At 45.4% G+C, this 18,175-nt stretch overlaps 1 protein-coding gene across 12 annotated transcripts in view; it reads left to right on the forward strand.

Moving 5' to 3' along the window:
• ARHGEF6 (Rac/Cdc42 guanine nucleotide exchange factor 6) overlaps window positions 1-18,175 on the forward strand; it is a 155,551-nt gene that overhangs the window by 19,899 nt on the left and 117,477 nt on the right. For all 12 annotated transcript variants that reach the window (XR_012160633.1, XM_073358449.1, XM_073358442.1 and 9 more), the window contains 5 exons: window positions 8,344-8,414; window positions 9,654-9,748; window positions 12,300-12,395; window positions 13,799-13,921; window positions 16,054-16,192. Coding sequence is in view for 11 of the 12 variants with exons in the window: in XM_073358449.1 (XP_073214550.1) it covers window positions 8,344-8,414; window positions 9,654-9,748; window positions 12,300-12,395; window positions 13,799-13,921; window positions 16,054-16,192 (524 nt within the window). In the remaining variant the exon portion in view is untranslated. The remainder of the gene's footprint in view (window positions 1-8,343; window positions 8,415-9,653; window positions 9,749-12,299; window positions 12,396-13,798; window positions 13,922-16,053; window positions 16,193-18,175) is intronic.

Below are 18,175 nucleotides of genomic sequence, written 5' to 3' on the forward strand. Positions count from 1 at the left end.
GAGTAGCTTACATGGCTTTAGAAACAGGAAGAGCATGCTGGGTTGTCTCCATGGCATTTGCCTTCAGTTTTAAGTGGGGGCCAGTTGCTCTCTCCAGTTTCTAAGCACAGAGCTTGCTTTCTGCTGAGGACCTTTCTATGTGTCCGGTACATATTTTCCTTTCAATGTAGCCATTCCTGGGAGCAGTATAATTAACGCTCAGAATTTCACTGTGGAAGCCAGCAATAACTATGTGGCCATAGGGAATGATTCCTTTGTTTATATGTAGCTCTGGCTGATTTCACACAGTATGCTTTATCTAGATGCATCTTCAGCTGCAGGCAGCATAAGAGAAGAGAACCTGCCTGCTGAAATTTTAACTCCTTTCAGTTTTGCCTTGAATTTCCTGTAAATTTTCAAAAAGAATGAGGAGTGCTTGTGGCACCTTAGAGACTAACAAATTAATTTGAGCATAAGCGTTCGTGGGCTAAAACCCACTTCATCGGGACATGCATCCGATGAAGTGGGTTTTAGCCCATGAAATCTTATGCTCAAATAAATGTGTTAGTCTCTAAGGTGCCACAAGTCCTCCTGTTCTTTTTGCTGAGAAAGACTAACACAGCTACCACTCTGAAACCTGTACATTTTCAGAAATCTATGCAACAGTCATGACATCAGACATCATCCTGGTTAACTGCCCTCTTGTGGTTCCAATTCATAGATTCATAGATTCATAGATATTTAGGTCAGAAGGGACCATTATGATCATCTAGTCTGACCTCCTGCACAATGCAGGCCACAAAATTTCACCCACCACTCCTAAAAAAGACCTCACACCTATATCTGTGCTATTGAAGTCCTCAAATTGTAGTTTGAAGACCTCAAGGAGTAGAGAATCCTCCAGCAAGTGAGCCGTGCCCCATGCTACAGAGGAAGGCGAAAAACCTCCAGGGCCTTCCAATCTGCCCTGGAGGAAAATTCCTTCCCGACCCCAAATATGGCGATCAGCTAAACCCTGAGCATATGGGCAAGATTCATCAGCCAGATACTACAGAAAATTCTTTCCCGGGTAACTTGGATCTTACCCCATCTAAAAACCCATCACAGGCCATTGGGCCTATTTACCATGAATATTTAATTACCAAAACCATGTTATCCCATCATACCATCTCCTCCATAAACTTATCGAGTTTAATCTTAAAGCAAGATAGATCTTTTGCCCCCACTACTTCCCTCGGAAGGCTATTCCAAAACTTCACTCCTCTGATGGTTAGAAACCTTCGTCTAATTTCTAATCTAAATTTCCTAGTGGCCAGTTTATATCCATTTGTTCTTGTGTCCACATTGGTACTGAGTTTAAATAATTCCTCTCCCTCTCTGGTATTTATCCCTCTGATATATTTATAGAGAGCAATCATATCTCCCCTCAACCTTCTTTTAGTTAGGCTAAACAAGCCAAGCTCCCTGAGTCTCCTTTCATAAGACAAGTTTTCCATTCCTCGGATCATCCTAGTAGCCCTTCTCTGTACCTGTTCCAGTTTGAATTCATCCTTCTTAAACATGGGAGACCAAAACTGCACACAGTATTCCAGGTGAGGTCTCACCAGTGCCTTATATAACGGTACTAAAACCTCCTTATCCCTACTGGAAATACCTCTTCTGATGCATCCCAAGACGACATTAGCTTTTTTCACAGCCATATCACATTGGCAGCTCATAGTCATCCTATGATCAACCAATACTCCAAGGTCCTTTTCCTCCTCCGTTACTTCTAGTTGATGCGTCCCTAGCTTATAACTAAAATTCTTGTTATTAATCCCTAAATGCATGACCTTACACTTCTCACTATTAAATTTCATCCTATTCCTATTACTCCAGTTTACAAGGTCATCCAGATCCTCCTGTAGGGTATCCCTGTCCTTCTCTAAATTAGCAATACCTCCCAGCTTTGCATCATCTGCAAACTTTATTAGCACACTCCCACTTTTTGTGCCCAGGTCAGTAATAAAAAGATTAAATAAGATTGGTCCCAAAACTGATCCTTGAGGAACTCCACTGGTAACCTCCCTCCAACTTGACAGTTCACCTTTCAGTAGGACCCGTTGTAGTCTCCCCTTTAACCAATTCCCTATCCACCTTTCAATTTTCCTATTGATGCCCATCTTATCCAATTTAACTAATAATTCCCCATGTGGCACAGTATCAAACGCCTTACTAAAATCTAAGTAAATTAGATCCACTGCGTTTCCTTTATCTAAAAAATCTGTTACTCTCTCAAAGAAGGAGATCAGGTTGGTTTGGCACGATCTACCTTTTGTAAAACCATGTTGTATTTTGTCCCATTTACCATTGACTTCAATGTCCTTAACTACCTTCTCCTTCAAAATTTTTTCCAAGACCTTGCATACTACAGATGTCAAACTAACAGGCCTATAATTACTTGGATCACTTTTTTTCCCTTTCTTAAAAATAGGAACTATGTTAGCAATTCTCCAATCATACGGTACAACCCCTGAGTTTACAGATTCATTAAAAATTCTTGCTAATGGGCTTGCAATTTCATGTGCCAATTGCTTTAATATTCTGGATGAAGATTATATGGGCCCCCCGATTTAGTCCCATTAAGCTGTTTGAGTTTCGCTTCTACCTCAGATATGGTGATGTCTACCTCCATATCCTCATTCCCATTTATCATGCTACCATTATCCCTAAGATCCTCTTTAGTCTTATTAAAGACTGAGGCAAAGTATTTGTTTAGATATTGGGCCATGCCTAGATTATCCTTGACCTCCACTCCATCCTCAGTTTTTAGCGGTCCCACTTCTTTCTTTGTTTTCTTCCTATTTATATGACTATAGAACCTTTTACTATTGGTTTTAATTCCCTTTGCAAGGTCCAACTCTACTTGACTTTTAGCCTGTCTCACTTTATCCCTACGTATTCTGACCTCAATAAGGTAGCTTTCCTTACTGATCCCTCCCTTCTTCCACTCCCTATATGCTTTCTGCTTTTTCTTAATTATCTCTCTAAGATGCTTGCTCATCCAGCTTGGTCTACAACTCCTGCCTATGAATTTTTTCCCCTTTTTTGGGATGCAGGCTTCCGATAGCTTCTGCAGCTTTAATTTAAAATAATCCCAGGCCTCCTCTACCTTTAAACCCATAAATTCTTCAGTCCAATCCACTTCCCTAACTAATTTCCTTAATTTTTGAAAGTCAGCCCTTTTGAAATCAAAAACCCTAGTTGCAGATTTATTTTTGTTAATCCTTCCATTCAATTTGAACTGAATTAGCTCATGATCACTTGAGCCAAGATTATCCCCTACAACCATTTCCTCTATGAGGTCCTCATTACTCACCAAGACCAAATCTAAAATGGCATCCCCTCTAGTCGGTTCAGCAACTACTTGCTGAAGGAATCCATCAGCTATCGCATCTAGGAAAATCTGAGCCCTATTATTATTACTAGCACTCGTCCTCCAGTCTATATCTGGGAAGTTAAAGTCTCCCATGATCACACAGTTTCCATTAGTATTTACTTTATTAAAAACATTAAAAAGGGCTCTATCCATATCCAAATTAGATCCCGGCGGTCTATAGCACACCCCAAGCACTATCCCAGGGGAGGCTCTAATAGTTTTCTTCCCCAATTTAATTGTTGCCCAGACAGACTCAGTCATATCCATTTCATCCCTTCTTATTTCTTTACATTCTATCTCATCATTGATATACAGTGCTACTCCACCACCTTTACCTTTATTTCGGTCTTCCCTAAACAGCACATACCCTTCAATACCTGTAGCCCAGTCATGACTACTATTCCACCAGGTCTCTGTTATACCTATAATATCTGGTTTCACTTCCTGCACCAGTAACTCTAGTTCCTCCATTTTGTTACCTAGGCTCCTTGCATTAGTGTACAAACATCTTAATTTTTGCTGTTTGGCCTCACTCACATTCTGTACCCTATTAGGCACGGTTATTTTACTACCAGTATAACCTATTAGACTTGTATCTACACTGCCCTTCCTCCTACCTACAGCTGTATCCACTCTTACTTCATTAATTCCATTTAAATAGAGCTCCCCATGTTAGATCTGTTATCCTTTCGGAGCCCCTTTGTGATGATGAATGTTGTATCTTTGAAAACAAAGTTTTACCTTTTAATTATTATTGTTTATTACAGCAGGGTCTAGAAGCCTTAACCAAGATCAGTATATTATTGTGCTAGGGAGGCTCTGGGCATAGGTATAGTTAGAGACAGTCCCTGCCCTGAAGAGCTTACAATGTAAATAGACAGAGTGTGTGTGGGGGGCGAAACTGAGGCACTGAGCAAGGAAGTGACTTGCCCAAAGTCACCCAGTAGGTCAATAGCAGAGCTGGAAATAGGGCTCCTTCTTCCCATTCCAGTGCCTGGTTCACTAGCCCACACTGCCTCAGTGCATCTATGAGTTTATTTCATTCCTGGTGCTAGTGGTGATACATAGAACACATCACTTAGATACAAGCGAAGTTACAAGCAGCAATATAAACCTGGCCATGAGATCAGTGCTTCCACCATTTCCCTTTGTGTAAGGAAAACATAACAGCTGCACCAGGACTTAACAGTGAAGTTGCAGGGTCCGATTCCACTGCAAGCTCCTCCACCCCCCGCGGCAGCGAGTCTCAGGGTCTGGGTCAACTGAGTCGGGCTTGTACAATGGGGCTAACACTAGAAGGGTAAATGTTTCTGCCTGGGCTCTGAGACCCACCCTCCTGGCTGGGTCTCAGAGCCAGGCTCCAGCTGAGCGGGAACGTCCACACTGCTGGTTTTAGCTGGGGAGTGTGAGCCCAAGTCAGCTGACCAAGACTCTGAGACTTGCTGCTGCAGGTTTTTCAAAGAATGCGTCTATCAGGGAAAACTGGGCAGGGGGAGGGCCCAGGGGCACGACGACAGAAATGTCAGTCACATGAAGCAGAAAAATGAAGGTTTCATAAAGTAAGAGAAAGGGGCCTCCCTGGAGCTAATCTCAGATCTCCCAGTGAGCCCAAGAGGAGCATGACAGCCTTTTGATCTGTGAATCTGTTAGCCTCCAGTCCTCTTGCTAGCACCCAGCTCGAGTAGGGATTCACTGGGCAAAGGATGCAGGGCAAAAGCAGCATTAATAAGTAGCCTGTTTGCCAGCTCTAGCCCCCGCCCCACCCCATATCTGGGGGTGGAGATGGACTAGACCATGGGTCGGCAACCTGCGGCACGCGTGCCAAAGGCGGCATGTGAGCTGATTTTGAGTGGCACTCTGATGCCAGCCAGGGTCCCGGCCACCGGTCCCGCTCAGCCCGCTGTCAGCCTGGATGGACAGAACCCTGGGCCAGCAGCGGGCTGGGCGGGGCCAGCGGCCGGGACCCCGGCTGGCAGGGGCCAGTGGATGGAACCCGAGACTGGCAGCGGGCTAAGCGGCTCAGCGCGCTGCCGGTCTGGGGTTCCGTCTGTTGCCCGCGCTGCTGGTCTGGGGTTCTGTCCACCGGCCCCACTCATCCACTGCCAGCAGGGGGTTCCGTCCATCCAGGCCAGCAGTGGGATGAGCGGGGCTAGCAGCCGGGACCCCAGACCGGCAGCGCGGGTGGCAGACAGAACCCCAGACTGGCAGCACGCTGAGCTGCTCAGCCTGCTGTCGGTCTCTGGTTCCGTCTACCGGCCCCTGCCAGTCGGGGTCCCGGTCGCTGGTCCCACTCAGCCTGCTGCCAACCCGGGGTTCTGTCCATCCAGGCCGGCAGCGGGTTGAGCGGGGTTTCAGACCACTGCTGGTCTGGGATTCCATCTGTTGCCCGCGCTACCGGTCTGGGGTTCTGGCCGCTGGCCCCTGGGGTTCCGTCAGGGAGCCCTGCAAATGTAAAATTTATTACTGGCATGCAAAACCTTAAATTAATGAAGACTTGGCACACCACTTCTCAAAGGTTGCCAACCCCTGGACTAGAGAATCCACATAGCTGCTGAACCTGTAACCTCACCCTGCCTCCTGACACCCCCCATTCCCAGCACCCTGGTTCATGTGGTTATGCCAGGAGCCCTTCCAGAGCTAGGCATGCAGAAGAGATTGGCTGTGTTTTGTCAAGGGCCTCCAGGCATATGGAGGAGTGGGCAGGTTTGGGCTGTCAAGCAGGAAGCAGTTACCTGTTTGCCAGGTAACTGCAGACTGGCTGGTGACATTTGAGTAGAGGTAGGGGTGGTTTCAGGGAGCTGCCTTCCCGCCTCGTGCGCTGAGTTTTGGAATCTGGTTTCAGCAGATTTTTAAATAGTGGAGAAAGTTTTCAAAGATGCGATCTTAAAGTTAGGCCCTTACATCCATATTTAGGCACCTGCCTGATCCAACTCTTATTAAGCTGGAGTCTTCCCATCGACTTCAGTGGAGCTGAACCAGGCCCTTTGTGGCCAGAATTTCAGAGGGGAGCACCGGCTGTTGCCATGGATTTTTTCCTATTTTGGGGATAGATGGACCTTGTGCTGGCCCTCTGCACAGGCTTGACAATGGCCGAGTGTTGACAGGCCCAGGGATGCTGGAACAATTTGTATAGTGGAGGTGCTGAGAGCCAATGAACCAAACTGTAAACCCTGGATATGATGGAAACCACTTCAACCCAGGGGGTGCAGTAGCACCCCCAGCACCCTTAGTTCCAGCACCTATGGGCAGGCCCTGTGCCCGCTGCTTTGCTAACGTTTTGCAGGGCTGACCCTGCACAGACACACTAGTGTCATTCAGGGACTGCTCATTGTGCCAGGCTTCATGGTGGGTTTGCAGTTTGCACAGAAGGGGACAGCCTGAGTTCTTTACCTGTGACGTCTGCCAGGACTCTGGTATCCCAAGGGAAAAAGCCAGTACATACACACGCACCCCCATCCCCGAGAACCCTCAGGGCCTAAAGCAAGTTAAAGTTCAGAAAGGGCCTGAACCAAAGCCCCCTAGGTCAAGTTAATAGAGGCTGTAGATAAATTTGTTGCAGGTTTATAATTAAAGTCTCTAAATAACATGAAGCAGATGTTAGAACACCGACATTAACTCTCATTGATTCAGTTACCATTGCAGCTTGATTGCATCTGCATAGTGTCGCTCTGCCTTTTTTTGGTGCTGCAGTCGCATGATGCTATTTGCACTTGCACTGTATCCTCAGTGTATTTTTTGGGCCATAATATCTACTGGTGTGGAGTAAAGCATCATCGAGTGTTTTAAGTGATGCACAGGGACCCTCTGTGGAAGAGACAGGAAATGCTGCAAGGGCAATAAATAGACTGCAGCTTGTTGTATTTTCTGAAATATGCTCAGTTTATCAACTTCAGCTTTTCCCCCATTGTCTGTGTGACCGAGAGTGTGCTTTGGAGGTTGCAAGAAGAGCACACACAGGACAAAATACCACTGTCTATTCTGCCTGGCAACTCTCAAGCTCTTCCTACATGTTCAGAGTTCCCACTAACACCAAAGGAATGCAGGAATGAGCCCATGGGCAGCCCATGTATGGGCTGATTACCTGTACAGGTGGAGGAGCAGGGCATACCATCAAACCCGTTCTTCTAGACAGAGGAAACAACGCCCAAAATGGAAACGCCTCCTGGTAATTACCATGAATTCAGTCATAATGTGATTTCTTAGGCCCTTAAAGTTAAGAGCAGCTTAAGGCAGAGGTATTGTTCTCTTCCTTGTGAACCCACAGCGATTTGTCACTGTGTTGTTGGCATGGTTAGCTTTTCCTTGGGAAAAGAGCAGTGCAACAATTATTGGGGGGGGAACAGACCAAATAGATAAAAGGGACTACTGTAAGTCATCTTAGCAAATGGATGTATGAGAAAGATGTACCATAGGTTGAACTTTGAGCCTTTCAGCTTTGGTTTGTTCCTTATTCACTCAAAACTCCCTTAATTTCAGTGAGGATTTTGCCCTTCAAAGGACTGCAGGGTTGGACCTCAACTTGCAACTTATTATTAAGGTGTGTTTCAATAAATCATGAATTAGAGATGGGCCCACAGCAAAGCCCAGAAACCCAGAAGTCCCCAGAGTTAGGAGTGTATGAAGTCTGAATTCTACAGATTGGCTGAAGCAAAACCCCTGCTGCAAACCCCCCCCCCCCCCCCAACTGTTGCATGGTTGCCAGTTATTTCAGAAAAACTGGTAAATATCATAGAATGGCTGTACTGCAGTTCTGTCCAGACTTACACAGCTGTCAGTTTCAGGCATGCATTCACTTTGCTTCAGGTTTCATTAAAAAACCCCTGCAATTGGGCATCTCTTTTTTCTGTGACTTTTTGCAGTCTGCTGGACAAGATACAGATGTGGATTTTTCTGATGGCAATTCTGCTTTATAATTTACAGGGTTTTTTGTTGTTTTTTTTGTTCAGATAAACCACTCTCTCCCAAAGCATTAAAAGGACATGAAAGCCCTCAACTTACAAAGAATTATTATACCGTGGTAAGTTTTAAAGCACCGATTTTATATTTTAATAAGCAGAGTATTATATTTATCCTCTGGACCAGATCCTCAGCTGATATAAATTGTCGCAGCTTCACTGAAGTCCTTGGAGCAAATTTAATTTCTGCCAGTTGAGTATCTGGCAGTTTGTGTTTAAATTTAACTATTGAGACTGCTCTGGTTCAAGATATCTACTTGGCTATCGAGATGATAAACTACACATATAAGATGCTACAGTATTTGAGAGAGAGAGAGACTCAAAATAGAGAGCCCAGATAGAAGAGTGAAGATGGTAGTCTAATAAGTTGCGAGATTGGTATTTTAAAAAAAAAATTTGCTTTTGTTCCATTTTATTATTTCTGATGTAAATAATGTACCTTCATATAAGTCAGAAGGTTTGTGATGGAACAAGGCAAAATAAACTGAGAGGTAAAATGAGCATTGCCCCATGGCATAAGAGAGAGTTAAAATGTCTGCATTTGGACATACAGACTGGTGGCGGAGGGTAAATGCATTTGTCAGTTAAATATATTTTGTACAAACCAGCTGAAATAGCACATGCCCAGGTGCTTAAACCTGGACTAGGAACAGCCTCATCTGTCTCTAGAGCTTGATCTACAGTAAGAAAGCTGCTGTTCGCAGACAAAGGGTGACTGCAGTGGGTCTTGCTGCACCAGTGAGAAAAGAGATTAACTGCTGAGGTAGGCAGGCGAGGCATGAACCAACTTCACTGCTCTTTCATCAAGTGAAACAATGGGAAACTGGGTTTCATCCTGTCTACTCTTGCAGTTAAACTGTTTCGATCTAGCACTAGTCCAGTTGCATGTGATTTGTGTGTAGTTACTGTGCCTGCATGCAAGCCCAATCAATACTGGCATACCCAAATAGCCACTTATGCATGCAAATTGCCTTTTGTGGGGGCAAATACCTAATCTGCATGTGCATTTGTATTATGTTCCAATAGCAAAAAAGAGAAGTCGAGAAGGAGCAGCTTCTAAGGCTTATTCTTACTGCTTTCCTGGGAAACTCTGCACCTCATGAGATCAAATCTGTAATCTGAAACCTCGTGCCTGTTTTTTACAGTTTCTGTCTTGCATTAGCATGTTCTTCAGGCATTAATAAGTCAGAGCTGGATTTAAAATATGTTTCCAGGTTGCTCTGTTGTTGGAAGCTGATGTTGTAGTAATGCACCTAGTCATTAGTGCTGAGATCTGCTCTTTGTTCTGTCTCTCACTCTAGGTACTGCAAAGTATTCTGGAAACAGAATGTGACTATGCTAAGGAACTACAGTCACTTCTGGGAATTTACTTGAGACCCCTCCAATCCTATGACAAGTAAGACCCAAGTCAGTCTGTAATAACAGAACACTTCAAAGCCTTTTCACTTTCGAATGTTTAGGGACCATTTCTGCTCTTTAAAGGCACTCATGCAAAACCTCAGAATGTCTCTGTGATCAGAAAAATAAAGCTTGTGATAGCTTCTGGCGCTTCCTTTTCCTGTATTTTTGCATAGACATCTGATGGTGTGATGGGTTATTAAATATGCAATTTTGATCGACATGATCACTACAGGCTCATACATGGAATTGTTCTTTCATGTGTATTCCCCTCCAGTGTGCCTTATTTTGCCTGCTCATCTTCAAATGGGACCTCCCAGTCATTCCTTCAGGGGACATTATTTAGATGGGGCGATGATCTAGGAATTGCTTTAACGATGGTTAGTCTGGCTCTTGTTTGTTCTGAACTTGCTAACTAGTAAGCATTGCCCTCTGTACATTGATCTGCTTGAAGTGTTTTCTTGTTCTCTACACATCATCCTGCAGTTACTGATAGCCAAAGTGATGTATGGACAACTGAGGGTCATAGATTCATAGATACTAAGGTCAGAAGGGACCATTATGATCATCTAGTCTGACCTCCTGCACAACGCAGGCCACAGAATCTCACCCACCCACTCCTGCGAAAAACCTCACCTATGTCTGAGCTATTGAAGTCCTCAAATCGTGGTTTAAAGACTTCAAGGAGCAGAGAATCCTCCAGCAAGTGACCCGTGGCCCATGCTACAGAGGAAGGCAAAAAACCTCCAGGGCCTCTTCCAATCTGCCCTGGAGGAAAATTTCTTCCCAACCCCAAATATGGCGATCAGCTAAACCCTGAACATATGGGCAAGATTCACCAGCCAGATACTACAGAAAATTCTTTCCTGGGTAACTCAGATCCCACCCCATCTAACATCCCATCACTGGCCATTAGGCCTATTTACCATGAATATTTAAAGATCAATTAATTACCAAAATCATGTTATCCCATCATACCATCTCCTCCATAAACTTATTGAGTTTAATCTTAAAGCCAGATAGATCTTTTGCCTCCACTGCTTCCCTTGGAAGGCTATTCCAAAACTTCACTCCTCTGATGGTTAGAAACCTTCGTCTAATTTCAAGTCTAAACTTCCTGGTGGCCAGTTTATATCCATTTGTTCTTGTGTCCACATTGGTACTGAGCTTAAATAATTCCTCTCCCTCTCGAGTATTTATCCCTTTGATAAATTGTCATTGTCAGGGTCTAGGTGCAGAAATAAGATGTAGTCCAAAATGTTTTCCATCACTATCATGAGAAAAGCTGGTGTGAATTTCAGATTCCATCTATATCCAGTCACAAACGTAGGATTTTATCAAACCTTTGTCTTTCATTTGTCCAAACAATGGCATGTAGATATCTCTCTGTTGCCTACACATCAATTGGCTCAATGTGCATAAGTTATTCCCATTTCAGTAACCTGTCTCTGATGCTTACTGTATTGGCTTTATAGTTATCTGTCCTAGGGAGTAGCATAAATAGGCACAACATGCATGCTTAGATAATTCCATCTCATAGAGTCAGCCACCCCCTCTTTAGAAGTTGTGTAATTGTAAACGTGGAGTAGCGGTTTCTCTGGATTCTGGTGCAGCGTACTGTGAGGAGAACATAGAACTCCAAGGGTTTATAAGCGCAGAGGTTAAACACAGAGACTTTTTCCAGTTTGGAGAGATCTGAGGGTAGAATCTCAAGCCCTTCATATTTTCTATGGGAACAAAGTTTCTGTTTTTTAAGTCACATGGTGTCCAGATTTCCTCAAACCTTTCGAAATATTTGTGTGGATAAATTCAGCAATGGAAAAGTCTCAAGACCCCAGCCTTTCTTCCCCACAGGATGCATGTTGGCCTTCTTAGTCACAGTTCTTATCATGGGATCCAGAGGCACAACACTAGGTGATGTGACTTTCTCGTCTTGCTGTAACAATCTTATCTAGAAGTCTGATTGATCACAGAACTGTAGAAAGCACAAAGGGAAGTAAGGCTGAAATGACCGAAGGTGCTGAGATGATGATGGGAAGACTAGTAGGAAGTGCAGGGAGCACAGAGATGGTCATTGTAATTTGTATGCAATAGGTCCTAAATGCCAGGTGCTGTACAAAGTCCATCCCTGGAAGAGGTTACAATCTAAAGCTCCGATCTTGTAACATGAGTCAGCGTTGGCCTGCCTATGAATACTATTCTGCCCATACCTCTGTGTCTACATCTTCCTTCTCCACCCCCAGAAGAAATCCTGTCTATATCAATGAGGACAATTAAACAATGTGAGACGATTACATGATTAAAATACAATTCAGTTAATCCTTGAGAGCGAACATCTTCTATAAGGTATTATTTGTGTATCATGAATTTTGGTTTTGTATTTCATTACATTAATTCGTGTTTCTGTTGAAACAAATACTTTAAATCTCCCATATTTTGAACAAGTTATTTGGAGATGTTCTCAGATGTCTTTTTTTTAAATAAGAGATTTGTTTTGAACCATTCCGAAGTACCTATCAAGTACTATTTCAGTATTTTAATTCTTTCAGGCTAAGTGTGGTGGATATTGCATCTTTACTGGGAAATGTTGAGGAAATATGTTCATTTCAGCAAACACTGAATCAAGCCTTGGAAGAATGTGCAAAGTAAGCATCTGTCATTGCAATTAAGGGTGATGAGTTACTAACCTGTGGTTAAAAATAATACAAAGGCCTATTTATTAACTTTGCTCCTAGCTATTGTCTGCACATTTGTTTTAATATAGAAGAAAACAGGAGGAGCTAGAGAAGGCTGTCATCAGTGTTAGAGGGTAAGAGAAGCAATAAAAATAGTGGGTACGTGTACCTCTGCGGTGTCTTCTGAACTGCCCTGCTTAGAAACAGAAAGTTAAGACTGGCATTTGCCTTTAGGAGACCGATGCCCAGTCCCATTGGAAGTCAGAGGGAACTGAGTGTCTAACTCTCATAAGCCTTTTTGAACAGCATCAATGTAAATCTTTTCCTTTCATCGCAAGTGAATGTACCATCCCCAGCTGTCAATATGACCAGGGCAGAGCTTGGACTAGAACTGGGAGAAATGGATAGTTCTGTCTCATCCCTCTTACTGAAAAGAGAAAAAGAAAGCTGACTAACAGGATAGCGGTGTGGGGAAGCTGGGCAAAATAGCAGAATAATTTCAGACTCTGGGCTTCCTTTCTCTCTCTCATCTCCTATTCAAGCACTGCACAGAGCTTCTGAGGGAAGGAACCATGCAGGACAGAGGCTCCTTTACCCCGAAGCAACAGGCCAGAGATGTCAGAGAGAACACTCCCACTTTATTAAGCAGCCACAGCAGAGACCTGAGAGGCACTTCCAAGTGTGTCCTCATCTATGGAGGGTTTGACCACCTAAAGTTAAACCGCCCCAGCTAGAATTCTGAGTTAGAGCTGTCACTGAAAGGCTCGAAGTGTGTTCTTAGGGTGAGCTAAACACTCTACACCAGTGGCTCTCAACCTTTCCAGATGACTGTACCTCTTTCAGGAGTCTGATTTGTCTTGCGTACCCCCAAGTTTCACCTCACTTAAAAAACTACTTGTTTACAAAATCAGACATAAAAATACAAAAGTGTCACAGCACACTGTTACTGAAAAATTGCCGACTTTCTCATTTTTATCATATAATTATAAAATAAACCAATTGGATTATAAATATTGTACTTACATTTCAGTGTATAGTATATAGAGCAGTGTAAACAAGTCATTGTCTGTATGAAATTTTAGTTTGTACTGACTTTGCTAGTGCTTTTTATGTAGCCTGTTGTAAAACTAGGGGAAATATCTAGATGAGTTGAGATACCCCCTGGAAGACCTCTGCACACTCCTAGGGGTACGTGTACCCCTGGTTGGGAACCACTGCTCTACATAGCTGAATTTCTACCACAGCTAGCACTGGCAGCTGGTTTTGAAATACAGTGTGTCCATTTCACTGATGCTTTGTCATGTCTGAGGATCTGGCTCATTAACTTTTGTTTCAAGGACATGCTCTGAAGATGTTGCTGCTTATATTTGCAGGCTTCCTGAGAACCAGCAGAGAGTGGGAGGCTGTTTTATGAACCTGATGCCACAGTTCCGATCCCTGTACCTCACGTATTGTGCTAACCACCCTTCCGCTGTTAACGTGCTAACCCAACACAGGTCAGGAATGGCTCGTGTCGAAAAAGCAAACCATCCGTTTTTTAATAATGGCAAGTCCAGCCAGGGCCTTTGCCTGGGATCTTGACAACAGGATCCCAAGGCAACATGATTGCACGGAGTCTTTCCAAAGACCCTGTGTGTGTGTGCAGAGGAACCTGCCACCGTGCAGATCAACCTGTGCTCACCTGCTTCCCTGCAAGAACGCACAAGCATCCCACATAACTCTGACATGCTGACATCAGGGGTCTGATCATGTGAGGTTCAAACACCTTCAACTTGCATTCACTTACTTGTGGGTGCTCCACACTTCTCAGGATCAGGCCCCAAATACGGCATGAAGAGGCTTGAAACAGAGGTTTGCTCAAGCAAACCACAAAGAGGCCATGCAGTTCTGTACGTTATTGCACTAATCATGGCAACATTCTCATTCACGGTGTGACTCCTGGACAGACATCTGCATGTGCCTTAGCTGTAAACTCAGAGCTAAGAGAGTCCTCTGAGCTGACAGGCTATTGCTCCGTTCCCTCCAGTGCTTGCTTAGCTCTCCTGCACACATCTGTGAAAGCAGTGACCTCATCCCAGGGTCTGAGTTCTTGTATTTTTAAAATGGAGGCCTTTACAATGTTTCTCTTGTAACACATCTGATTGTAATTTACCCTAATTACAGTCCTGACTATAGTCAGTGACTCCTTCATTCAGTTCATTAGCCAGAGAATGTTTAAAATGCGCATTTAACTGATCTGTTTTGGTGAATATGCTGATGCACACAAAATGTGCTCTCCAAAGTGTTATGAGCCAAAGCTGAGCATGTTTTGCATGTTTAGTAGGTTCCAAGGCCAAAACAGACCATTGTGATCATCCAGTCTGATCTTCTGTAAAACACAGATCACAGAACTTCCCCAAAACAATTCCTAGAGCAGAGCTTTTAGAAAATCATCTAATCATGCTTTTAAAATGGCCAGTGATGGAGAATCCACTACGACCCTTCGAACAACTTCCAATGGTTAATTACCCTCACTGGGTAAAATTTACACTTTATTTTCAGTCTGAATTCTAGCTTCAGCTTCCAGGCATTGGATTGTGTTAGACCTTGGATTGTGTCCACTAGATTGCGTTAGCCCTTTCGCTGCTTGATTGAAGAGGCCATTTTTAAGTATTTGTTTCCCACGGAGGTACTTATAGACTGTAATTAAGTCACTCCTCAACCTCTCTTTGTTCAGCTAAATAGACAGAGCTCTTTGAGTCTGTCACTGTAAGGTGTGCTTTCTAATCCTTTAATAATTCTTTGACTCTTCTCTGAACCCTCTCCAATTTAGCAACATTGTTCTTGAATTGTGGACACAGTCTTCCAGCAGTGGTCACTGGTACCTTAGTGATCTCTATCAAGTGTGTTCTCTAGAAAGGAAACCCTGCTTACTATTCCCAGGGGGTTGTTCAAGCACCCAGCAGCAAGTGGATCCAGGGTACCCATACCTCACACCACAGGAGAGAGGCCTAGTGGTGATAGGCAGAGCCCTGACAGTACTTGGCATGCCTACGCTACAGCAGCCAGTAACAATGGTCCCTACTTGCCATCTAACATGAGCAATTGTCATTACAAATGTGTTCTCCATACATTGGGCCTGTGTTGTGTCTGGGTCCTGACACAGGTATGTGGGGGTGGAGGAAGGGTGCTAGGAGCCATCTCTCACTGGGGACGCCATGCAAGGGTCAGTTGCAGTGGGAGGGAGCACAGGTACTGCTCCTTCCTAGTGTTCCTGGGGTTCAAGTCACCCTAGGAGAACTTGGTTTCCTACCCCTGGTGAGCTGGCCAGTGCACTAGTGTGGGGAGGTGGCTGCACCTACCCATGGTGGTTGCACAGAATGCACATGCCTGCTGAGCACCAGGGTTTTCCATGTCCTCCCCTACCCCCCTGAGCTCTCCTTGGGGACCAGTGGCCTTGATCTGCCAAAACCCCAGCCTGGCCCTCTCTGGCCCACTGTGTTTGCATCAGCTGGCAAATGTGGAAGAAGCTGGATTTCTTTTGCAATGGAGTGTAGCTCAGAACTGGGCCACCATTATTTGGACAGTGAAGGCGTTAATAAAACATGGCCCTTAGAGGCTGGTGAACTTTCCTTATCTCTGTTTATAGTGATGAACTGGAGAAGTTTATGGAGAACCAGGGCGCGTCCAACCCAGGGATTTTGATCTTAACAACAAGCCTCAGCAAACCCTTCATGAGACTGGATAAGTACGTCACCCTTCTCCAAGAACTGGAGCGGCACATGGAGGTAAATGAAACATAGCATCTGCCAGGCAGATCATGCGGGGGGTTTTGTGCTGCCAAAAAAACTGCATTGAGAATTGCTTGTACCAGGGGTCCTTCTCTCTAGATATTGAGGGGGGGCCCACTACTGTAGTAACTGAGCACTCCACATGCTTCAATATATTTCTCCTCACACGCTTCTGCGAGGTAGGACAGTGCCATTATCCCTGTTCTTCTGGCACAGAGGAATTAGAGGCTGGCCCAAAGTCACACAGGAAATTTGTGGCCGAACAAGGAACTAAACTTGGGTCTTCCAAGTTGGAGACTAGCATCCTAACCGCTGGGCCATTCTTACTCTCAGGCCTTATAGCTGAGTCTAATCATGATGCTTAATCAGGTTCAAAGTGCTCTACTCTAACATGGGTCAGCTGAGCAGTGAGGGCAGGGCGCAACCGGGTTGCAGCCACTGTGCTGTAGCCTATATAGAGACTTAGTGCATCAGCTCCCCCTCCTCAAAGCTACAAACTCTCAGCCCCCCATCACCCACCACCTTTCCTGTGGAGCATCGTGACCCTGAGCCCTGCCCTCTGGACACTGCAGCAGCAGCAGGAGGGAGGTATGGGAGAGCAGGGGGCTCTTGGACGCTGTGGCAGTGAGGGCTATGAAAGTACCAGGTGCATAGGCTAATGAGATAGGAGGTGAAGAGGGGAGGGCAGCAGATTGGCCAGCAGTCTCATTTTGAGCAGGACAGATTTTGGCCTCTGTCCTGGGTCCCCATGTTGTGTCCTTGAGTGGCTGAACCAAAATCGCTGTTTTGTTTGCAATTCTTGCCTGCGGCCATGAGAGGCCACTGCTCCCAGTGTAGCAACCAAAGGCTGCTTTGCTGTTGCTCCGGGCTTCTCTCGGCACAAGTGCGCTCATACCAGTGAGGCAGCTGCTCTGTTCATGCACCAGGTTTATGCATGAACAGACTCTCCCAGTGGCAAGCAAGAATGCTGCAGGCAGCAGGCGCATACAGTGGGGAGAGGGCAATGAGGAAGGAGGGGATACAACTAGGATGGGGCAGAGGAAGAGTGGAAACGGGGCTAGTGCAGGCAAGGAGGAGCTACCCCGGGAAAACTGCTGAGGCACAAGCAGACCTGGTGACACCAGATGGGGGGCAGGCCCCTAGAGGGTGGATAGGAGAGGCTGCTCACCCTTTGGGGGTGGGGATTTCTGGAGGAGGGTCTGGTGAGGCTCCAGTGTTAGGCCCCTCTTCCGGAGGGTTTGCCCAAGGCAGCTCCAACATGGCTGCTTGTGGAGTTGCCGCTGTCCAGTTTGCCTGCAGCATGGGGTGAACTGGCGAGCAGCTGTGGCGCTCTGCGGCAGTCAGGGTGGGCCACGTGTGGTGCTGAACGCACAAGGTGGCAGACAAAACATCTATTTTGGTTCAGCCACTCAAGGACACAACATGGGGACCCAGGACAGAGGCAAAGTCTGTCCTGCTCAAAATGAGACTGCTGGCCTATCTGCTGCCCTCCCCTCTTCACCTCCTATCTCGTTAGCCTATGCACCCAGTACTTTCATAGCCCTCATTGCCACGGTGTCCAAGAGCCCCCTGCTCTCCCATATCTCCCTCCTGCTGCTGCAGAGGGCAGGGCTCAGGGTCACGATGCTCCACAGGAAAGGTGGTGGGTGATGGGGGGCTGAGAGCTTGTAGCTTTGAGGAGGGGGAGCAGATGCACTGAGTCTCTATAGGCTACAGCATAGTGGCTGTGACCCAGTTGCGCCCTGCCCTCACTGCTCACTGGCACCAGGGCAGGGCTCTGAGAAATGCCCAAAGCAGGCTCAGTTTTGAGGCTCACTAAATAAGACATTTATATTTTTGGAAAGCTGCTATAGTTCCCCACAAGCCCCCATGTCACTGGCTTATTTGGAAATTTGGCCCTAGCAAAATCTATCAAATGCTGGCAGCAGCAGAGGTGTGAGAGAGGGGAGATCAGGTCACCTGGTTACGGCACTGGGATAG

The sequence above is a fragment of the Lepidochelys kempii genome, chromosome 9, assembly GCF_965140265.1.
Source record: "Lepidochelys kempii isolate rLepKem1 chromosome 9, rLepKem1.hap2, whole genome shotgun sequence".
NCBI classification, from domain to species: domain Eukaryota; kingdom Metazoa; phylum Chordata; order Testudines; family Cheloniidae; genus Lepidochelys; species Lepidochelys kempii.